At 41.6% G+C, this 16716-nt stretch overlaps 1 protein-coding gene across 1 annotated transcript in view; it reads left to right on the forward strand.

The window, feature by feature from the left end:
• LOC126263244 (lachesin-like) overlaps positions 1-16716 on the forward strand; it is a 44311-nt gene that overhangs the window by 8416 nt on the left and 19179 nt on the right. The window contains exon 4 of the mRNA XM_049960329.1: positions 13206-13314. Within this exon, the coding sequence (XP_049816286.1) occupies positions 13206-13314 (109 nt within the window). The remainder of the gene's footprint in view (positions 1-13205; positions 13315-16716) is intronic.

Here is a 16716-nt window from a genome sequence, read left to right on the forward strand (position 1 = left end):
ATTAAACAGCGTGTGGCGAGCATGTGATGTCAAATGTTACAGTTAAAAAAAGTTCGGGCTGTAACTTAAGTGAAGTTAATTAAAATAAAACTTTTATCTAAATCTTTCTGTAGAGCTGATTCTGTTCCCTGTGCGTTCACGTAAGATATAGCGCCACATAACCAGACTCTTGTTAATTATTTGCTCCCTGAAATGTATACGGTCTGATGCTCCTCCCATGCTTGTACGCCCTGCGAGAGCGCGGGACACAACGACTTTAGAGGATAACTAGAAAGCAAGAGCCAACCAGCTTATTCCGGACCCTCGAGGCTACAACGAACTATTTGTCACCTAGGTCTAGTGTAGTCTTTTTGTGGCAAATGTGTTTATCTATTTAGCGTATGTCAGTATAAAGTGAAGTATAGCTAACAAACATGAATTGTATAATTTTACAATATAAATAGAACTATAACATTAAAACCCCACGTTAATGCCCACCATTTTAAACAATAAAGGGACTGCGTCTGTCCAAAGAAATCTAGTTTCCGGGAGTAAGCTCGATTGTTACTGCTTTTACAGTGTATTTGATGGTCTAATGGAAGTGGAGCCTTTCCTCAGTGGATACTTTCTGCACATATACTTGTTGTAACATTAAAAACGTTTCACTTGCAGATTTTCCTAGTTTGAAACACAATTTGATGTTAACACGCTGTTCTTTCTGTACACTCAACATTTTCCGACGCACAGACAAAACGTCAACTACTAAAACAGACGCCACGGGCAGACTGAGTGCAGGAGGCAGATGAAACTCGAGCAGTAGGCGGAGCGAGAGTCACGTGACAGGCCACGCGACTTTCAGCCTTATTGCATTCGTTTTATTGTTTCACCAGTACTAGTCCGGTTTTTTTCTAGCCACACCTCGTAAAGGGGAAACAATACACGAAATTTTTCCGCAGGGCGTGGAGCTGTACTGTATGGCTAAAATATGATGGCTTCCTCTTAGGTAAAATAGTCCCGCAATCGGATCTCCGGGCGGGGACTACTCAGGAAGACGTCGTTATTCGCAGAAACGAAACTTGAGTTCAATTGATCTGAGAGTGGAATGTCAGATAACTTAATGGGGCAGGTAGATTAGTAAATTTAAAAAGCGAAATGAGTAGGTTAATGTTAGATACATTGGGAATTAGTGAAGTTCGGTGGCAGGAGGAACAAGACTTCTGATCAGGTGAATACAGGGCTGTAAGTACAAAATTAGATAGGGTAAATAAGGAGAAGATTTAATAATGAGTAAAAAAAGAATAGGATCGCAGATAAGCTACTATGAACAGCATAGTTGTAGCCAAGATTGACACGAAGCCTACACCCGCCACAGAAGTACAAGTTTATACGCCAACTAGCTCCAAAGATGAGGAGAAGATTGAGGAAATATATGACGAGATAAAAGAAATTATTCAGATAGTTAAGAGGGACGAAAATTAAGTACTCATTGAGGACTGGAATTCGATAGTAGGAAAAGAAAGAGAAGGTAAAGTAGTAGGTGAATATGGACTAGGGGAAAGAAATGAAAGAAGAAGCTGCCTGGTGGAATTTTGCACAGAGCATAATTTAACAATAGCTAATACTTGGCTTAAGAATCATTAGAGGATGTTGTATACGTGGAAGAGACAAAGTAAGGTTTCAGATTTATTATATTGTGGTAAGAAAGAGAGTTAGGAACCAGATTTTAAATTGTAAGACATTTTCAGGGGCAGATGTGGACTCTGACCACAATTTATTGGTTATGAACGGCAAATAAAAACTGAGGAAACAGCAAGAAGGCAGGAATTTAAGGTGTTGGGAACTGGATAAAACTGAGGGAACCAGAGATTGTAGAGGTATTCAGGGGGAGCGCTAGGGAACGATTGACAAGAACAGGGGAAAGAGATTCGGTAGAAGAAGAATGGGTAGCTTTGAGAGATGAAATAGTGAAGGCAGCAGAGGGTCAAGTAGGCAAAAACACGAGGGATAGTATCAATCCTTGGGTAAAGGAGAATATATAAAAATGCAATAAATGAAGGAGCCGAAAGGGAATATAAACGTCTAAAAATTGCTAAACAGGAATGGCTAGAGGACAAATGTAAGGAAGTAGAATCATATATCACAAAGGGTAAGATAGATACTGTCTACAGGAACATTTAAGAGACCTTTGCAGAAAAGAGTACCACCTGTATCATTGTCAAGAGCAAAGAAGGGAAAGCAGAGAGAAGGTCTATACAAGGGAGATGTAGTGGAGGGCAATATTATGGAAATGGATGAGGACACAGAGGCAGACGAGAAGGGAGATATGATAGTGCGTGAAGAATTTGACAAAGAACTGAAGAACCTACGTCGAAACAAGGACCTGTGAGTAGACGGCCTTAACCAGCCATGACAAAAATCTTCCATCTGGTTCAATGGTTCAAATGGCTCTGAGCACTATGGGACTCAACTGCTGTGGTTATCAGTCCCCTAGAACTTAGAACTAATTAAACCTAACTAACCTAAGGACATCACACACATCCATGCCCGAGGCAGGATTCGAACCTGCGACCGTAGCAGTCGCACGGTTCCGGACTGCGCGCCTAGAACCGCGAGACCACCACGGCCGGCTTCCATCTGGTGAGCAAGATGTACGAGACAGGCGAAATACCCTCAGACGTCAAGAAGAATATAATAATTCCTGTTCCAAAGAAAGTAGATGCTGATAAATGTGAAAATTAACGAACTATCAGTTTAATAAGTGACGGATGCAAAATTCTAACACGAATCATTTATGAGAGAATGGAGGAACTCGTAGAACCCGACCTGGGGGAAAATCATTTTGGATTCAGTAGAAATGTTGGAACATGTGAGGTAATACTGACCCTACGACTTCTCATAGAAGGCAGATTAAGGAAATGCAAACTTACGTTTATGGTATTTGTGGGCTTAGAGAAAGCTTTTGACAATGTTGACTGGAATACCGTTTTTCAAATTCTGAAGGTGACAGGGGTAAAATACAGGGAGCAAAACATTATTCACAATTTGTACAGAAACCAGATGGCAGTTATGAGAGTCGAGGGGCATGAAAGGGGGAGCAGTGGTTGAGAACGGAGTGAGACAGGTTTGTAGCCTATCCCCAATGTTATTCAATCTGTGTATTGAGCAAGTAATAAAGGAAACAAAAGAAAAATTTGCAATTGGAATTAAACTTCAGGGAGAAGAAATAAAAACTTCAAGGTTTATCAACGCCATTACAATTCTGGCAGAGACAGCAAATGACTTGGAAGAGCAGTTGGGCGGAATGGTCAGTACCTTGAAAGGAGGATATAAGATGAACATCAACAAAAGCAAAACGAGGATAATAAATGTAGTCGAATTAAATCAGGTTACGCTGAGGGAATTAGATTAGGAAATGAGACACCCAAAGTAGCAAATTAATTTTGGTATTTGGGAAACAAAACAAGTGATGATCTTCGAAGTAGGGAGGAAATAAAATGCAGACTGGCAACGGCAAGAAAAGCGTTTCTGAAGAACAGAGATGTGATAACGTCGAGTATAGATTGAAGTGTAAGCAAGTCCTTTCTGAAAGTATTTGTATGGAGTGTAGCCATGTATAGAAGTGAAACATGAACGGTAAGTATTTAGCCAAGGAGAGAGGAGGAGGTACTGAATAGAATTGTGGAGATGAGAAATTTGTCGTACAACTTGACCGAAAGAAGGGATCGGTTGGGAATCGTGTGGGGTAAAAATCTTAGAGGGAGACCAAGACATTAATACAGTATGCATATTCAGAGACATGTAGGTTTTATTAGTTACTCGGAGATGAAGAGGCTTCCGCAGGATAGAGTAGCATGGAGAGCTGCATTAAACTAGCCTTCGGACTGAAGATCATAATAACAACAACATGATCAATGCTGTATGTCAGCTTTTCTGCGCTGTTTTCTTTTTCCTCTTGCGGAGCAAGGTTCTGTTAACAATTGCTCCTAAAGGCTAGGGGTATTCAATAAGTAACGCAACATACTTTTTTTCTAAAAGCATGTCGATTATATTCAGGATTTAAATATTTCATATTACTCCACACGCTTTTTGACTGTAATACCCTATTTTTCTACATAATTCCATTCACAGCGACGGCATTAGACCAACTTCCTGGGGAAGCTCGCATGGTACCATACTAGTGGTCGACTTTGGAGCCAGCGTCTCCCTGCATCAATAAGCTCCCCATTATCCTGGTAATACTTCTCCTGGAGTTGATCCTTCACTGGCCCAAACAGATGCTAGTAGGAAGGTGCGAGATTCGGAGCGTAAGGGGTGGGGGTGGGGGTGAGGAAGAACAGACCAATGAAGTTATGTGCAAACCTGCGTTGTCATACTTTCGAGGCGACGAACTTGCTAAAGTCTGTACTTCGATTTCCTGAAGGTACTGCAGTACACTTCCGAGTTAATTGTTGCCCCATGAGGGAGGACATCAACCAGAATAACCCCTTCAGAGTCCGCTTGCTTAGCTGGGTGGTAATGTTCTTGCCTCCCATGCTAGCGGGCCCGGTTCGATTCCCGGCTGGCTTGGAGATTTTCTCCGTTCGGGAACTAGGTGTTGTCCTCATCATCAGTTATTCTCATCACCGGAGTGCAAGTCGCCCAATGTGGCGTCAAATGATATAAGTCTTGCACTTGGCGGCTGAACTTTCCCGAACAAGGGCCTCCCGTCCAACGATGCCATACGCTCATTTCCATTTTTGTTTTACACCTTCAGATTCCAGAAGATCGTCGACCGGACTTTACTGGCTGAGGGTGTGGCTTTGAACTTTTTCTTCGGAGGAGAGGTACTGTGGTGTCACTCCAAGGATTGCCGTTTTGTATATGGTTCGAAGTGATGAATCAATGTTGCATCGCCTGTGACCGTGTGACGGCTCTCGATAAAAAATTTTCACGATCTGCCTCGTAACGTGCGAGGAATTCCGTACTGATGGTCCTTCGTTGCTCTTTATGGTTGCCTGTTAGGCGGAGAGGAACCCAGTGGGCACACTGCTTTAAGTACACCATCTGGTGGACGAGTGTGTCAGCAGTACCGACAGAGACATCCAGTTGTGCTGCGAGATGTCTGAATGTGATCCGTCAGCCACCTCCAATGAGACTGCCCACACGTTCCAACATCTCAGGAGTCACAGTTGTGTGGGGCCACCCGGCATGCGGGAGATCGGACAGGTTTGGCGACATTGTTGCGATGATGACAGACGTCTCGTCCAACGATTCGCCGTACTTTTGTTCTCTACCAGGGCAAACTTTTATGAATATGTAAAATGGTCTGGTTTACTGCCAGAAGAAACTCTTCGTTGTAAAGAACCCCTGTCACGTATGCCATTTTGAACGCTATGTATAGCACCATCACCAATGGGAACTTCATGAAACTATACGGGATGAAGAGGGACTATTCCACGATCACCCACGACAAATTTTAACCGTAATTGGCGAAGGAAAAAAATGTATTTCATTACATACTGCACGATACTGGTATTTTGCGAACTCTTGGTGGTGGAGGACTAGACAATTACAGTAGACTTCCAGCTCTGCATTGGCAATTCGATTGTTAATATGAAAGGCGGAAACCTTGGTCTTCGTTTGACTCAGTGTTAATCTGCAGGATATATCTCTTCATCAGCATCAAGAGTGCTCCATTAAGTCGCCAGAGCCAAATCGTCTGCATAAATGAAATGTCTTGGCACTGTTTTAGGGAGAGAGATGTACATTAGTTGAAGATAACTGGTGCCAATGTGGAACCCTGGGGACCCTGGGGATTTAGTATATTCTGTCTGATTAATCGATTGCCGAAGAGCACTTGGAATTATGTCTCAGATAACATGTTGTTTACGAGCCTCATTATGGATGCCACTGAAGAACAACTGCGAGTTCTTACAGCAATCCTTGATTCTAAACTGTATCATACGGTGCTATCTGATCAAAAAAAGCCACTGATGATTCAAGTAGTCGTTGGAACATAGCTGCTATGAGTGTTGTTAATCTGAGTACTCGGTCTGTACTGCTTCTTTTAGGTCAGAATGCTGCCTGCTCCATGCGAATAAATTCATTGATTTTTGGACCTATTCTTTGATGGGCGAGTCATTCTAAAAACCGGTAGCAGCATCTCAGGAGGGCGATTGAGCAACAGCTACCAGATTTACTCACCGAGTTACCAGGTTCAGTGTAGCTATGATTTTTGTTGTTTTGAAAGCTTTTGGAAGATTACGAGACAGCATAATATTGATTAAGAAGCTCGCAATCAACTTGCGAGTCCTGTTTCCACAATTATGTCTTTAATGATAATCTTTTTCCTTACTGTTCGTTTCTGTGCCTTTTACAATTATATATGCTATCTGATTACAATGCTGGGCAAACGTTTTAGTTCCGTTTCACTGGACTAATGATTAGCATGATTTTAGTAATCGTTAACTTTATTTTTGGAAATACAGAAAGTTACGAAATTGTGATAATATTTAAAGGAAGAAAAACAGTAATTGTTTTAGAATTTGTTAAATATAATTAAAAGAACTGTAATTTTCCCACATGTAATCTAAGCATGCTCATGCTTCCTTCTACTAGTATAATTCTTTAATTTTCTCATTTACTTTCATTAAGGTATTTGGTTTCCTTAATTTTGCGTTTTTTAAAATTTTTATATTTAATTATAATTTGGTATCAACTTTTTTATTTATTTAAGTCTAATAATGACTTACAGTAATGGTAATAGGTAAATCATGTAAGTCAAAGCAAAGGAATCAAGATTATTATGTACAAAAAAGTCCTGTCGAAAGTATATTGATCCTCCAATTTGACATTGCTAATTTTCCCTTTTACCATTTGTAGGTTAAAGTGACTCCACGATCTTTACAGATCAATATGCGTTATGTCTAGACAGAAGGCAGATACAATTAAAGCACCTGGTATTGTTGGAATCACGGAAACATTGCATGGAATGTTATCAACGCGACACTATGCATTCTTCCAGACTCAGAAACGATTCGGGCGAACATTAATAAAACAGACAATCTGCAGGGTTGGATTCCTTACTGGAAATGGGGGGAAAAATCGCCTATGGACATATGTCTGGAAACAGATGGACTACGTGCAACGACAAAAAAATTCCAGAACACAGTACAGATTGCATCGCATCCACATCACAAAAGACTTTCAGAGTGGCCTCCATGGGATTGTATGTGTCAGGGGTAGTAGTGATTGTCATGGTGGAAATACAGGGTGCTCCATCTGAAGTTTAGGATGAGATTATCTCGATACATTGGGTAAAAATAGTGGATAAGAGAAGTTCGTAATATCAAAGGGGGACATCAAATGATACTACACGTGACCTCCAGACCCCACCCCCTTGCGTTTGACAGGGGGTTACTTTTAAATCTTAAATGGAAACACTCATTTTTTATTGCAGATCTGGAGTCTCCATAAAAAAGTAATCAAGTTTTGTCTGAAACATTTTTTTAAATCATTGACAGAGGGTGCTGAAATCGAGTAAAAAGTAAAATTGGGGAAGAACTCTGATTTATTTAGAAATCGATAAAAAATGTGCACTAATTCTTTCGGTACGCCAGATTAAGCTATTTTTGTACAAAATGTACTGTATCCTACGTTTAGCCTTACGCAGGAACAACGACATGGACGTAGCAGAATGATGAAACTTCCTGGCTAATTAAAACTGTGGGCCGGACCGAGACACGAACTCGGGACCTTTGTCTTTCGCGAGCAAGTGCTCTACCAACTGAGCTACCCAAGCACAATTCACGCCCCGTCCTCACAGCTTTACTTCTGCTAGTATCTCGTCTCCTACCTTCCAAACTTTACAGAAGCCCTCCTGCGAACATGTAAAGTTTCATTTATGTTATTTACTACTAAACGCTGTGTAATGGTTACATTACACTTTAAATTGATGAGCAAGATGGAAACCTAAAATTCGTTCAAGTATGATCATAATATAGTCACTGGAACACAAAAAGTTTATATACACGTACATTCTTCTTCGTTACAGATGGAGTATTTAATCACACTTTATACTTAACTGCATTTGCCGTTCTTAAAAATTCTTCATACAGCATACCAGAACTTCTTTTCCTATGCTAACCTCTTCATCCCATGGTGCTACTTACGCCTAATATTCTCTGTTACTTGTTGGTTATATTCCAGTTTCTATCAACCTATACAAATTTGGTCCTCTGTGGTTTTCTCTAGTTACATGGAAATAATTCCAGCATTCCGTAGACGAAATCCTTTATTACCTCTAAGTTAGGAAGCTATGGTAACTGGAAGTACAGACATACCATCAGCCACAACTGCGAGCACCTGTGTTTGCATAATGTACAATTTATCACCGATTTCTTCCCGCAGTCCTTTATACAACATTTTTTCAAGTGTATTGAGCCATGGCCTATGGTTAGCGTCTGTGACTAATAATCGAACGTATACTGGTTTTGAACCTAACGATTGCTAAAATAAACAGCACTGGCTACCGATGACTACTGCCATTAGAAGTCACCTTTGGTATGATAATGGCCTCGTCAAATAGGGCGGAGGAGAGGGAAAAGAGGTTCAGGGCTTTCTGTTGATCTTGAGGTGGAAAAATGCCCCTAAGATCGACAATGAGGAGTGATCAATGGAAACTGCTGCGTTAAAGAAGCATTGCATGTATACAAAGCACATATGGCCTCTGATTTAAAAAAAAAAAAAAAAAAAAAAGGTGATGATGACCTCTCCATTGGCATAAGATTCTGGATTAGTCCTTACATTCTGATCTTTGGGAGGGAGCTGCCGAGGAGATGATTATGAGAAAAAGATGGAGCAACGAACGGAAGGCTAACATGGAATGTCAGAAGTTTGAACGGGAAAGGGAAGATAGTGAATCAGAAAAGGGTGATGTAAAAGGTCAGTCTAGCTATACTGGTAATAAGGAGGTAAAATGGTATGAAGACAAGGATATCTGGCCAAACCAATCTAGGGTGACGTCAACAGGAGCAAAAATGGAATAACGGGTGTAAGATTCGTTATGAATAGGAATGGAGGGCAGAGAAAAGTTACTACGAGCAGTTCAGTGGTAGGGTTTTTCTGATGAGCATCGACAGAAAACTGACACAGACATTAATAGTTTTGGTATATATGCAGATGTCGCGAGCAGAAGATGAAGAGAAAAGCAGTGTGACATTACTGAGTGGATAATTCAGCGCATAAAGAAAGTGAAAATGTAACAAGCATGGGAGACTGGACTGCGACTGTAAAGAAAGGAGTTTAAGAAAGGTTTACAAGGTGTATTCAAGTTCTAAGGCCTCCGATTTTTTTTTTCTCCGGACTGGAAAGAGATAGAAACATGCGTATTGTTTTAAAATGAGGCCACGTTCATTGTCAATACGTCCCAGAGATGGCAGCACCGTGCGGCAGATGGAATTTTACCGCCAGCGGCGAGAATGAGAAGTGTTTTAAATACTTAAAATGGCGACGTTTTCCTTACTTGAACAGCGTGCAATCATTTGTTTTCTGCATTTGCGTGGTGTGAAACCAATTGAAATTCATCGACACTTGAAGGAGAGATGTGGTGATGGAGTTATGGATGTGTCGAAAGTGCGTTCGTGGGTGCAACAGTTTAATGAAGGCAGAACATCATGTGACAACAAACCGAAACAACCTCGGGCTCGCACAAGCCGGTCTGACGACATGATCGAGAAAGTGGAGAGAATTGTTTTGGGGGATCGCTGAATGATTGTTGAACAGATCGCCTGCAGAGTTGGCATTTCTGTGGGTTCTGTGCACACAATCCTGCATGACGAGCTCAAAATGCGAAAAGTGTCATCCAGGTGGGTGCCACGAATGCTGACAGACGACCACATGGCAGCCCGTGTCGCATGTTGCCAAGCAATGTTGACGTGCAACGACAGCATGAATGGGACCTTTTTTTCGTCGGTTGTGACAGTGGATGAGAAGTGGATTCCATTTTTCAATCCAGAAACAAAGTGCCAGTCAGCTCAATGGAAGCACACAGATCCACCGCCACCAAAAAAATTTCGGGTAGCCGCCAGTGCTGAAAAAATGATGGTGTCCATGTTCTGGGACAGCGAGAGCGTAATCCTTACCCATTGCGTTCCAAAGAGCACTACGGTAACAGGTGCATCCTACGAAAATGTTTTGAAGAACAAATTCCTTCCTGCACTGCAACAAAAACGTCCGGGAAGGGCTGCGCGTGTGATGTTTCACCAAGACAACGCACCCGCACATCGAGCTAATGTTACGCAACATTTTCTTCGTGATAACAGCTTCGAAGTGATTCTTCATGCTCCCTACTCACCTGACCTGGCACCTAGTGACTTTTGGCTTTTTCCAACAATGAAAGACACTCTCTGTGGCCGCACATTCACCAGCCATGCTGCTATTGCCTCAGCGATTTTCCAGTGGTCAAAACAGACTCCTAAAGAAGCCTTCGCCGCTGCCATGGAATCATGGCGTCAGCGTTGTGAAAAATGTGTACGTCAGCAGGGAGATTACGTCGAGAAGTAACGCCAGTTTCATCGATTTCGCGTTAGTAGTAAATTAGAAAAAAAATCGGAGGCCTTAGAACTTGAATGCACCTCGTACTTGGAGAGTATGAGCTCGGTAGTTGGAATGATTGAGTAGGGAGACTAATTTTGAAATAAATTTCAGCTGGTAATGGGGAATACTCCGCGTGAGTAGTAAATTAGAATAAAAATCGGAGGCCTTAGAACTTGAATGCACCTCGTACTTGGAAAGTATGAGCTCGGTAGTTGGAATGATTGAGTAGGGAGACTAATTTTGAAATAAATTTCAGCTGGTAATGGGGAATACTCCGTTCAAGAATGACGAGCGGAGATGTTATACGTGGAAAAGTCCCAGAATGAGTTTGCCAAAGATGTCGATATTGCGATAAGGTATACCAGAGGTGTGGGCTTCTGTAAAAAGAACAGACACAGATCTTGGATAGAGAAAAATGGCTCTGAGCACTATGGGACTTAACATCTGAGGTAATTAGTCCCCTAGAACTCAGAACTATTTAAACCTAACTAACCTAAGGACATCACACACATCCATGCCCGAGGCAGCATTCGAACCTGCGGCCGTAGCGGTCGCGCGGTTCCAGACTGAAGAGCCTAGAACCACACGGCCATACCGGTTGGCTTGGAAAGAGAAACATTCGTACATGTAAGGTAACTGCTAAGAAACCTGCGGTAACTAAGAAATAGTTCAATTGATCGGGGAATGTAAGAAGTAAAAAAATATTCAAGTAAATACAGAAATCGAGCAATATAAATTACTTAGGAATGAAATAATTGGAAGGTGCAGAGAAGCCAAGGAGAATGACTGCACCAAATACGTGAAGTAGCCGAAGAAGCAATAATCGTTGGAAGGGTTGTTTGAGTGTACATATCAGTTAAAACAACCTTGGGTGAAATGGAAAGCAAGGTAGGCAATATGAAGAGTGCAACGTGCAGTCCACTATTAAACCCCGAGCAGTAGCAGGAGAGGTGAAAAGAGTACAGTGTGAGGGCAGCTCTGACGGAGAGGTATTGTCTGATGATGTGACAGAAGAAGAAATTAAAATCGATGTGAAAGAGGTACGGGAACCAATATTAGAGACCGAATTTAAAAGAGTTTTGGAAAACTTGAGAAAATATAAATCAGAATTGGATGTTAACATTGTCTCAGTATTTGTAATATCATTGGTGCAAGTGGCAACCAAACCACTGTTCATGTCGGTGTGTAGAGACTGGCGACACGCTATCAGACTTAAGGAAAAGTATCATCCTCACAATGTCTATAGATCGAAGAAAGAATGACGGAAATAAAGGAAAGGTTCAAGAGTGTGACTAGAATTCAGGGTGAATGGATATCAATGATAAGATTTGCTGATGACATAGCTACCCTTACTAAAAGTGAAGAAGACTGATTGAATTCACTGAATGAAATTAACGGTCTACTTAGTACAGAATATGCGTAGAGAGTAAACAGAAGAAAGAGGAAAGTAATGAGGGTTATAAATACCGAGAATGTCGGGATGCAAAACAGGTGATCACTAATTTAAAAAAAAAAATTAAGGAATTCTCCTACCTCTGAAAAAAATTACCCATGAAGGACGGAAGAGGAGGACATAAGAAGCAGACTAGCAGAGGGAAAAAAGGATTTCCTGGCCAAGAGAAGTCTACTACTATCAAACACTAATTTCGCTAAGAAATTTCTGAGAATGTAGGTTTGGAACAAAGACCTGTGTGGTAGTAAAACATGGACCGTGGAAAGAATATTACAAATTAGGTGAACAGATAATGAATGAGGACAATGGCGTAGAATCGTCGAGGAAAGGAACATGTGGAAAACACTCTCAAGAAGACTGTACGTGGTGATAGAACATGTGTTAAGACATGCGAGAGAAACTTGAATGGTACTAGAGGGAACTGTAGAAGGTAAAAACCGTAGAGGTAGAGAGAAATTGCAATGTATCCAACTAATATTTGAGGACGTATGTTGAAAGTGCTGCTCTGACATGAAGAGGTTGGCACAGAGGAGGAAATCCTAGGGACCGCAGACTAGTTAGAATACAACTTAAAACAGTCTGTAAGTCAAAGCTTAATCTTATTACGAAGAGCTTCTGCGCAAGTTTCTCGACATCATGTGGGGATTTTGCAACCAGCATGCTGTCAATAATGATCCGTCCGTCTCTAACTTTAAATGTGTAACGTGATATACAAGCCTCAAAACACCGCATTTAGTCGTTTGTGGTACCCTTTAACAGCACTAGTAGTTTCGGGGAAAATTTAATTACAATACTAGTAGTGTTGTAAAGTATCAGTTAGTTTTATGGGGGAATCTGATAATATATCCGTATCTCTTACTCACGGTATTTTTACTTCAGTCTAACATCTCAGCGAAGCTATATCAACAAAGGACTCTGAACAGGCTTTACAACAACAGGAAACTTCCGCAGTCTTTCATTTTAACAACAGAAAGCAGAAATAAATCTGGTTAATTCAGTGTGTTTACAGACGTCTTCGTAAAACTGAGGTTTCACTATCTACTGTTTTAAGGTGCCCAGAATTAATATGCAAACAAAATGTAGTTTAATTACAATGTTTTAGCTTCTTCAGATAGCTATTTAATGTCAGATGCTGTTCTTAAGGATTTTTTGTCACAATCACAGTTTTACATATACCGTAAAATTTCATTATTCACAGAGCTGGGCCTTGCAGATAAAATTCGTGCAACCACAGGACGCCGGCTGGTACGAATGCCAAGTTTCCACGCATCCGCCGACCAGCATATTTGTTGAACTGAAAGTCACAGGTTAGTGTCATGTAGCGTTTCTGATTTCTTATATTCCTTACAAATAGAACTATCAGTACGATATTGGTCAAATTACTTTATTATTTTGTTTACTGTTTTTCAGACATGTGAAAAGGGTACATAAAACAGTGAAACTCAAGTGATTTCATGGTGAAATAAGTCGAAATCGTATGCTGCATTATACACTGATGGATATAAAAATATTACACCATGAAACACTAGTTCGATGCTTATCAAACGTAGTGGAGACTTTCATCAAATAAAGTCTGTTTTAATGTCATCTTGAGCAATTTCGTACCATCCCTCAGACAAGTGATTTGTCAGTTTATAAAGATCACTGGATCTAGGCTGGTCTGGAGGTATTCGTAGTGTCATCGCATACAAGACATGCTTTTTGAATGACAAATCTGAGGATCTGACAAGCCAGCCTAGTATCCAAACATTCCCCCGAGAGTCTGTTGTGTGAACTGCATTGTCGGATCGTACATTATCGTGCAGGAATATGCCGTTTGGTACCCTCGTCATGAAGGGTTAATGGTTAACTATTTTTGCACATACTGGTAGACATTCGGTATCCCTTCAAGAATTTCCGGATAAGATAAACTGCCATATTCAGTACCTCCCCAGCACATGATTCCAGGGACTGGAGATGTATGGCTTTCTAGAACTGTCACTTCCGGAGAGCTTTGAACAGGCCGTCAAACTGACCAATATAATGTTAGTGCGAACTGTCATCACGACGCTCCACTGTCTGTCATGCCACTGATTTTCGCCTTTCTCAAGCACCGAACGATGGAGGTTAAATGCTCTTGTACATGTTGTCTGCAAGCAGTGCTGCGATATCTACCTGTAAACTACCAACAGCGTTTGACACGCCATGTGGAAATCATGTACTGTCAAATCTGTAGGAATGGCCTTTTCCTGTACTGCCAATATAGAAAATAAGCTCGTATAAGAACGAAATGTCTATCAACGTTTCCTGAATTTACTGTCGGAGTGCTGACACCATAGTTTACAGACAGTCTGGGTAACCAGTTATAATGGAGAATGATGCAATATATATAGGGATCACGTCAACCCCTTACGCATCGACTACGGCCTGAAGAGGGCTCACTGAAGCGCCGAAACTTGTAGCTACAAAATAAACAAAATCATATTGACGGCTGAAGTCTTTTCATTTTCTTACAATAGTAGAAGGCCGTGATCCCCAAGACCTACATTTTAGGTTAGGAATTTCGTAGTGTTCATTGGAGGCGTCCATGGTGAAATGCTTCCCATTGCTGTCGGTGTAGGAAATCTGTCGCGAAGTGATAGGTATACAGCAGTGACCCACCTATCTGTTGTTAAATGAAACGTAATAAGTGAAAACATTCTGTTTGTACTTAACATGAAGTAAGTTTCCTATACAGGATGGTTCAGATGCCCCAACCGATTCTTTTTATGCAGTTCACACTGCGTCTTTATCAGGAGCGATATCCCGAAGGTGACAGCCGCGTAATCGAAATAAGTTCCATCTCATAGCTTTCGACGATTGTTAGCAAACGGAATCATACTGTTAAAAATACGAGTGTTGGTAATGTGTTACGAGATATTTAAGGACCAATATATACTTTACTTCTGCCACACTTTTCCAAGCGTTTCCAATCATTCTTTGAGTAATTATTGGAGTACTCATGCAGAGTTTGAATGTCTTGTAAGTTCATTCCACTTATAGCACTCAGTATTAGGTAAATGGTTCAGACAATGTTGAGCATCAATGGTAAAAGTTCAAGAGCATCGTACAGTCCACTTTAGGTAAATTTGTGTTGAGCAGGCCTTAAGTAACTGAGCTCATGATGTATGTCAGGTGTTGATCTTTGCCCAAAGCACTGACCACTTACCTTTCATCTGCTCCTTCGATATAATTTTCTATTGGTGATTCCCTTAATCTGTACATGCACTGACGGAAGAAATAGCTGTACCAATAACGAATTTTGCAACGTAAACGATGTTAGTAGGCGTGTTCTACATGTGAAAGATGATGTCTATTCAGATTTCAAGCCAGTCGCATAAGAGCCGTGTTATTATAGCCACTATGAGGGTGCAAATCAGATTTGCTTTAAATGCACGCATTGTAACGGCCGTGAGCATTAGATACCATTAAGAGTGGACGTGGTGAGTTGATGTTAGTCAAGAATGCCTTTAAGGCGACAAATACGCTATCATCGACACAAGTTTTAACGAGGTCTTGTTAATAGGGCTACGAGAAGCCGGTTTTTCCTTGTGCGATGTTGCCGAAAGACTTGTCAGAGACCGAGCGAGGTGGCGCATTCGGGAGGACGACGGTTCTAACCCGTGTATGGCCATCCTGATTTAGGTTTTCCGTGATTTCCCTAAATCGCTCTAGGCAAATGCTAGGTTGGGTCCTTTGAAAGGGCACGGCCGACTTCCTTCCCCATCCTTCCCTAATCCGTTAGGACCGATGACCTTCCTGTTTGGTCCCTTCCCCCAAACAACCCAACCCAAACTTGTCAGCACTGCAATCATTGTACATTATTGCTAGCAGCAGTAGTCAAGAGACTGTACAGTCGCAAGAAGCCGGGCTCCGGCCAGCCTCGTAGCACTACCGAGAGGGTAGACAATCGTGTTCTGCGTCATACTGCATTTGCTGTAGCAATTTGAGTAGTAGTCGGCATCACAGTGACACAACGAACTTTTACAGATCGATTGCTTTAAGGACAGTTTCGAGCCAGACGCCCTGTAGCGTGCATTCCACTGATCCCCAGCCACCGCCATTTGCGGCTGAAGTGGTGTCGAGCCAGATCTCATTGCAGGAAAGGATGGAGGTCTGTTGTGTTTTCTCATGATAGCTGATTCTCAGTCAGTGCCATTGATGGCAGTGTCTTGGTTACAAATAGGCCAGTTGAGGGTCTGCAACCAACCTGAACCATGCTAGACAAACTGGACCCAAACCAGGAGGTAGGTCTGGCTTCCAATTTCATATAACAGAAGGAACGCTCTGGTGGTTATCTCACGCATCTTGACTGCAAAATTTGTATGTCTGTCTGTTTGTGCCGGCCGAGATGGCCGAGCGGTTCTAGGCGCTACAGTCTGGAACAGCGTGACCACTACGGTCGTAGGTTCGAATCTTGCCTCGGACATGGATGTGTGTGATGTCCTCAGGTTAGTTAGGTTTAAGTAGTTCTAAGTTCTAGGGGACTGATGACCTCAGAAGTTAAGTCCCATAGTGCTCAGAGCTATTTGAACCATTTATCTGTTTGTGCTCTCTTTCAAGAGAATATTGTCCACATAGCACTGTTATAACCCAACATACTCTAAAGAGTGTCGACGTGTTGCCTTGGTCTCCAATCGAGCACATGTGGGACGTCATCTGATGACAACTCCAGTGTCATCCACAGACAG

Source organism: Schistocerca nitens, chromosome 6 (assembly GCF_023898315.1).
Source record: "Schistocerca nitens isolate TAMUIC-IGC-003100 chromosome 6, iqSchNite1.1, whole genome shotgun sequence".
Taxonomy (NCBI): Eukaryota; Metazoa; Arthropoda; class Insecta; order Orthoptera; family Acrididae; genus Schistocerca; species Schistocerca nitens.